Source organism: Gordionus sp. m RMFG-2023, chromosome 2 (assembly GCF_954871325.1).
Source record: "Gordionus sp. m RMFG-2023 chromosome 2, tfGorSpeb1-WG-v2, whole genome shotgun sequence".
Taxonomy (NCBI): domain Eukaryota; kingdom Metazoa; phylum Nematomorpha; class Gordioida; order Chordodea; family Parachordodidae; genus Gordionus; species Gordionus sp. m RMFG-2023.
In genome coordinates this window covers 13,371,445-13,379,848 of record NC_088776.1, presented here as the reverse complement: position 1 = coordinate 13,379,848, position 8,404 = coordinate 13,371,445, and the positions used below count along the sequence as shown (strand labels likewise).

At 25.5% G+C, this 8,404-nt stretch overlaps 1 protein-coding gene across 1 annotated transcript; it reads right to left on the bottom strand.

The window, feature by feature from the left end:
- Positions 1–1,090: 1,090 nt before the first annotated feature.
- Positions 1,091–2,537, bottom strand: LOC135924087 (uncharacterized). The gene is made up of 2 exons (XM_065459135.1): positions 2,502–2,537; positions 1,091–1,909 (listed from the first exon to the last, which is right to left on the bottom strand). Exons 1-2 carry the CDS (start codon positions 2,535–2,537, stop codon positions 1,091–1,093), a joined length of 855 nt encoding a protein of 284 aa, XP_065315207.1.
- Positions 2,538–8,404: the final 5,867 nt, after the last annotated feature.

The window sequence follows — 8,404 nt, the reverse complement described above, 5'->3', positions numbered from 1 at the left end:
ATGAATCTAAAATTTCCGATTTAATTTTATGAGATATGAATAAGAAATATACCTATATTTTGATTAGAGGTGATTCAAAAATTATCTATTTTGATAAAGCAATATAATATTAGCACTTTCAATTATACATAAATTATTTGGAATATATTTCTAAATAATATTATTTTAAAATATCCGTTTTATAATGTATTAAAAAATAAAAAAATATTCAACTACATTTTTTTAAACATTTGTGCGAAAACGATAGGCATTTTGCATATTTACCATAAAAATTTTAAACAAGAGTCAAACAAAACAAATTATAGAAGCCCCATCCCTCTTCTACAAGATAAAAAAAAGTGTAGCCCTTTACCTATAATATTTTAGGAGCTATGATTAGTTATGTAAAACTACTCATTTTCCAGGGTAAAATGGATAAGCACTAGGGTAAAGTGGTTAAAATAATATTTGACACATATTTATTGTTTTATTTAACAAATATTACAAATTTAAGATTTATTTATGATTTTTATTTAAAAATTAATCGATACAATAAGGACATGTAAAATAATTATCATAATTAGCACATTTAGAATGTGCCCATTCTAGGCACATTGTACATTTTAGCCATTCATCGCCCTCGCGACTATTTTTATAGTTTTTATTACAAATAACACATAAACAATTATTTTTTGATATCTTTTTTTTTCTCTGAATTAATAATCTTTTTTTATAAGGTGTAGATGTTAATATTTCTGAATTCATTTTTATAGATATTTTATCCGATGAAATATTGAATAATTTTGGAATAGGTATTATAGATGAAGGATTGAATACTTTATTATAATTTTTTTGAGCATGATGGTAACATATCATGATAAGGTTCATCAATATCATCTGAAACATTTTCGTTCAATAATATAGATAAATCACTATCATTATTTTGCTGTAAGATTTTGAGTCACTGTAATATTTTCATCATTATTTTCAAATTCAATATTTGAGCTAGCATTTGAATTATTACAGCAGATATAATCTTGTTCTGTAAATATATTTGGGTTTAAAGGAAATATGCCACATGCTAAGAACCCATTTAATATATTATTTGGTGTCACTGCCCATTTTTTAACACTCCTGGAATATCATAAATCTGAAATTGTTGCCCCACATGATTTCTCATCCATGTGTCAATAGCTCCATTATAAAACTTTTTCAATGGCCCATAAACTGCTTTGTCTAATGGTTGGAGTTTATGCGAGCAATGTGGTGGAAGTGTTAGAATAACAATCCCATTGGAGCGACAATAGTTTATAACGGAAATTGAACAATGAGAGCTATGGTTATCTAAGATTAATAAGACATTTTTCTTATTGGATGCACTTGAATATTTTTTAAAGTGTTCCAAAAAAGATAAAAATTCCTCCTCTTGCATCCAACCCGATGCGTTTCCCACACCCTTAGATCCAATAGGCCCATCACGAATAAAGTGATCTTTGTATCGTTTTCTTGGAAAAATAAAAAATGGTGGAATGCTATGGCCTATAGCATTGATGGCTAAACATATTGTAACTAACGTTCCTCTTTCTCCTGACGTTATAGAGCCGACTTGTTTGGCACCCTTCTGTGCTACAATTTTTGCAGGAGTTTGAACGGTGGTGAAACCACTTTCATCTGCATTCCATATATTATGTGGTTCAAAGTTATAAGAATTATATAGCTTAATTAAATTATCAAAAAATTTATTGACATTTGTAGAATTGAAGCCATATGCTCTTGCTAGACTAGTAGCTTCAGGGGTACGAATCGAAAGTTGGGAATGTCGTTTTCTAAACCCCATAAACCAGTCCTCTCCAGCCATACCATTAGTTGTCCAGCTTTCTGGGAAAGATTTGCCATATTCTTTAGCAAGCTGATATGCAAATCCTCTTATCTTGTTTATTTATAAAATAAAACAATTTCATTTTAATAATTAACAATACCAGTTCCATAGAGTTAAAATGATATATAATTAATTAAATTAATTGAATTAATTTTATAATTTTAATAATGCTCAATTTAAATATCAATATTAATTTGGTAACTTTAATATTAACATTTTTATTAAAGTTACCAAATTAATATTGATATTTAAATTGAGTTATTAAAATTATGAAATACAATATAATACAAACAATATAATTTAATTACTTGTTTAGGCGTTAATCCCATAAATGACCTACTTGCTTCTAATATGTAGTCACACAATCTAGATTCTTCTTCATTTGTAAATATTTGTTTATGAGGATCTGAACTTTTAATACCAATTTTATATCTCCTTCTCAACGTTGTATAAGGTTAAATTTTTTAGCAGACAAATTTAATGAAATATTATTTGTTATTATATATTTTATGGCTTCATTTATTATATTTACATCTCTGTATATGGTTTTTCTTTTATAATTTCTCATTATTTGATTGATACAATAAAAATTATAATAAATGAATGAATGAAAAATTTAATGTGAATAATTTTATATTTTAACCGTTTTACCCATAACAGCTTTACCCCTAGGTGACATATATTATAAATATCGTTATTGCGTGACTTCTAATATAGCTAAAGATTTCAGATAAATTTTATTTCATAGCTAATACATTAAGAAACATGTGTGCCAAATTTTGAATCCTGAGGATATGTAAATTTTACTAAAAGCAAAATATACTAGAGAATGATTTTTATATTTTTTGGGTAAAAAACAGTTTTTTGACAAAATATATAAAACCAGGTAAGTTTTTTAAAAGATGAACATAGGTAAGAAATTAGATATAAAAATACATCTTCACACCAAATTTAAGGTCTTTATACTCAATGGTTAAAAAGTTATTCGCGTTAACATTGTTACCCTGTCAATCGCTTTACCCCGGTCTCCCTATTTATTATTCATTTACTGCTCATATTTTCAATTATTCGCACAATACAGCCAAAAATATTTATAAAATTTTAAAAATATTCTGGGCTAGAACTTTAAAGACCGGACCTAATTTCCCAAAGAAAGTCCGGGCCAAGTCAGTTTTAAAAATGTTTTTCCAAATTTGGGTAGGCTTTTTTTTCAATTTCTATAATAATAATAGAGTCCAATTATTCTGTAATATTTCTCGCAATACCCAAATAACATTGAATATTACTTTTCCAATTATATTTCTCAATAGATGAGATTCATCTATTTGAATTTTTTTTAAGAAAATTGATAGAACTATAGCAAAAAATTGGGTATTTGTCTTCTAAAAAAGGAACATTAGGAAATCAATATTTTAAAAAAATTATTTGTGAAATTGTAATTTTTAAAATTTTTTTTATTATACGCCAAATTTTAACTGACTCGAGAGAACGTAAAATTCCTAATTATTATAAATAAAGGCGAATAATGGATTCAATTTTTTTTTTTAAATGAATTGAAAAATATGTGTGCCATTCGCATAAATAAACGCTATATAAAATATACATTGTTGTAAATAATTTTGAGCTATAAAATATAATAAAAAGTCATTTCACAACATTTTTTTAAAGAATTCCCCAAGATATTTTGGGTAACACACTAGGGCACTCAAAAATCTGTTTTTTGGTGAGAGCGTCATAGAAAATTTTCCACTAATCATCATTTGCATACTTTTCTTATAAAAGTATTGAGTCAAACAAAATGATTTGCTAAATCAAAATCTTAGCAATTTACAATGAAAAATATATGTCAGTGTCATAAATCACTCACACCATCATTAATTTTACCTGAGGGATTTGGATTAGAGATCTGTAAATCACCGCCGTGGCCGGTACCCGGCCCGAAAGGGTTTCACAACGTGCCCATCTTTTAACAAAAATAATTTTGGTTTGGGCTTAATACTTTAATAAAAATTTGGGCCGGGCAGGGTCGGACTTAATTTTTTAAATAAGATATCATTAAATTTTGTGAAACAAATTGATGTATTTTAATATTCTTGCTAAAAACAAGACGCTAATATTTTTTATTTTTAGTTTTTATTACAATAAAAAAAAAATTAAATTTCTCTTTATTCAAATAAATTCGGCTAGGCCGGATGGATAAGTTTTTTAAAAAAAAAAAATTTGGATTGGGTTGGGCTTGAAAAATTATGCCCGATGCAGATCAGAAGTTTGGACTCGCTTCTCAAAGATTTTTGGCACGATGATACTTTTTAGAAATAATTTCCGTTTTACACCTTATTTTATAAAAAAAAATTAATTATAGTCATTATTATTTAAAAAAATAATAATATCTTCATTTTTGGGGAGAGTGGGGGAGGGGGTTAAAAATATAAGGGGCAATTTTTTTTAGCTTAAAATGATATTTACAAAAATTCAGAAGTTTGAGAATGGGGTTACCCCCCCCCCACCACCACTTTGTTATGTCAATGGTCAAATTTAATATTTTAAAAATAAAAAAAATTGGCATTGTTCCACTTAAGAATTATAACAATATAATAACAAACATATTATTACATCAAATAAGATGATTTGGTTTGTCTAGGATTCCAAATTGTATTTATCAATTTCACTTCACCCCCATCTTTTCCCATTCATAATTACATGCTTAATCATTGATCTCTAATCGAATCCATTTTAACTATAAAATATATGTGACAATAGCACTAAGTAAACAAAATGATCTTACTTTTGTCAATATCTTGGATAAAAAAAATTTGAAATTTATATATTTTATTAACTTTTATTTGTTCAAAATTTTTTATTAAATTTTGTTTAAAGTTATATTTATATAATGATATTATTTAAAAAATATAAATTTATATTGTATAATATGTTTTAAAATGTAGAAAAATCAAGAAAACAAGCAAGGTAAAAAGGTTAAACTAATAGCCAAATACCACACCAATATCATTTCACAATATAAATTTAAATATTTTTTAATGGTATTAATATACATTTAAAAGTTTAAGTTAGAACCACAACAATATAATAGCCAATATAAAACATTACGAGATCATGTTTTCCCTTATACATAATATAATACCATTTTAAGTTAAAATAATATATTAGTAGCATTTCTATTAATTACATAACTTTTTATCAACCTGAACTAGTTAAAAGTTTCATAAAAAAAATTTTTTTATACCTATTGTAATCATTAAAAAAATTGTATTTTCTCCCTTATCCATGATATTTGAGATGAAACAAGAAAGTAATATAGATTGGGAAATAAAACATAATAATTCTCATATAATATTGCATAATATAAATTTTTTTTAATATTAAAAGCATTTTGGAAAAGGACATTAAAGCGAATCAATATGCTAAAAGGTGAATCGTAATATAAAACCTATTCAAAAGCTTATTTGGTGATAATTGATAATCATCAATTATTGTATAAATCAATTGTTTGGGATTTCGAAAAAAGGAACAAATAATAAACGACCGAAAATTCAATCGAAGGTTTCAAATAACATATAATTTAAATTTTAACTCTCCGACTTATCATAACCATTTATGATTTTCTTCAAGAATATATGAAACACTTATATTTTGTTGATAATAAATGGATGTTCAAAAGTTTAATATTTTATCATTTTAACCAGAATACTTACCGCTCCCTTTTAAAAGGAGCTTTGCTCAAATTTTGCTTAAGACCAAAAAAATGATAGAATATTTTTAAAAAGGTTAAAAATTAGTATATATAATATATAAATCTTTTATTCAATTTTAAAAGTATCAACTTTCTTAAATTTGAATCGAATAAGCAACCTCACCTCTACTTATCAACAAAAACGAAAGAGTATAGGGAAAAGTGGTATTTTATAAAATATTTTTTAAATTATTAAAATCATTATGTATTTTAAAAAATGTCTAGTAAATTATCTTGCTGACTTATCAACTTTAAATCCCCCAAGAATTTTGTATATGATCATGCATAGTTTGTTTTGGGAATTTATTTTATTTATCGATTTTAACTTTAGTGTAGTATAATAGATATTGTTTCAGTCCTATGATATAGAGGAGAGAACTTTTTAAGAGTAGCCAAACTTTGTTTCTTATGCCTTGAAATATATTTTAACTATAAAAAAGTATAAATATTACACAATTCAGTCATTTATTAAGAAATATTTATATTTACTACAATATATTGCATAGTGAGACCTGAAATCCTTGCCTCCACCCCCTCTTCTTCATAAATGTATATGATATATCATTATAAAGAATAATTTGAAAGAAAAATTAGTAAAAGTTGAATAACTTTTTAAAACGGCTATAATTCAAAATTCCTGGAAAAGAAGACATTTTTTTTTAAAAAAAAGGTGAAAACCCTGAATTATTTTTATAAAAATATTATATATCTAAGGTCTACAGTAAGTAAAAGTAAGGGCCTACAATAAAATTTATAGGGAAAAGCCCATATAATAGTGCCCCTCTCCCTTAACAATATCCCGGATACATGTATGAATAATATAACAGGAGTGTGTCTAGGGGGGGGGAGGATTTTTTAACCTAAAATGATATTTACGAGAACAGACAAATTCCCGAAAAAAGAATTTTCCCTTGCCCCCCTTCCGGCATCGCCTATGAACTTAAGTGAATGCTTATTATATGTTAGCTAACATCAAAGTCTGAATTTTTTACCAGAAATGTTCAAATTTTTAATTAAGCCACAAAATTCAAGTCTTAAGTAGTGAAACGAAAGAATTTCAATTTCTTCCCCAAAATAAATATGCAAAAAGGCCTTTATTATCAATTATGGTTTTTTTTATTGTTAACCCACTTCTTTGATTTGTTTATAAATGAATTTTTTAGTAAATGAAGTAAATAAAACGAAAATGTTAGTTTTGGCACGAATTTTATATATCATGGATATGTTTATGATGGAGAAGTAAACTAGATTAATTAAATGCTTATTGTATTTGGTATTCAATATAAATAAATGATAAATTATAGTAAATCTTGTTAAAAAACAATGTATTATTAAAATTTTTAGTATATAACAACACTAAACCTTTAATATATTTAATGGATCTGTTGATGAAGGACAAGAACATTCGATTAATTTAATGCTTATTGTATTGGATAAAAAAATAAATGAGATTGAATTTTTGAGTTTTCATAACACTAAACCTTTAATACATTTCATGGATCTGTTGATGAAGGACAAGAAAAGTAGATTAATTGAATGCTTATCGTATTAGATATAAAAAATATATGATAAATCACAGTAATTTTGTTTACATTTTTTTTTGAGTTTCCATGACACTAAAAATTTAACATATTTAATGGGTCTGTTTTTATTGTTATTAAAAATCAGATTTAGTTGATTTTTAACAAGATTTTGCCAAATCATGACAGAAAGCTATGACTATCTTCTGGCAAAATGTCGATGTTCAAGTAATAATTTGTTTGGTTAAAATTTCGATTTAGCTATTTTTTAAAAATCGGCAAATGGAGGGTTATAACACATAAGCTGTTTATGATGGATATTTTATTTTATATTATAAACACAATCAATGTTATATTAACATAATCAAATTTTTTTTATTAACAACTACATAAAATTTTTAATTTGATATTTTAATTCCGCGAGCAGTTTGTCCGTGGTATTTTGTCTCCACGACATTTTATCCGAGGATAATTTCGATGATATTTTGTTCTGTGACGATTTTTTAGAATTATAATGAATGCATGTGAAAAGCTATAAAGGATACAGGAGACTTGAACAATCATTATTCAAGCTGTTAAAATATCTAAGTGGTTTTATTATTTTTAAAATTCCCAAAATTATTTAAGCTGTATATTTAGCGTTTAAAATTACCAATTCAATCAAAATTCGTGCTTAACAATCAATTCATATAATTCTTTTATTAATAAAAAAACCCCTATTGATGATAAATTAATAATTCATTATAATTTAACAAATGATTTATTTAATTCTAATGAGCAACAATATTTACAATTACAAATATTGATAACTAATAAAGGGGAAAATATATAGCTATATTGTATATTATCTAAAATCTAAATGCTAAAATAGTATATAAAATTAAAAACAATTTTTAATGTATAAAAAATTAGAATAAGATGGGAAAATCTTGAAAATTAAATATTAAAAGATATAAAATTTTATATAGGGGAGACGGGGACTATATGGGATATGAGGGACAAAGGGTAATGTCTATAAATTTTAAAAAATCTATTATTTTTAATTTTAAAAGTGGGGTGTAAATACAACACACTATCTTTCTTTTAATAGAGATGATTCACATTCAAAAGATATCAATCAAAAAAGATATTTTAGCCCTTTTCACCAACTTCTTTATTGGTTATTTTTTGTTTTGAAGGAAATATCCTCTTTTCTATGAAATTTATAGGATGTACGCCTCAATGTCGATGCATTTAAATAAACTTAATCCATGGTTAGTGCCTAATTTCTAGAGG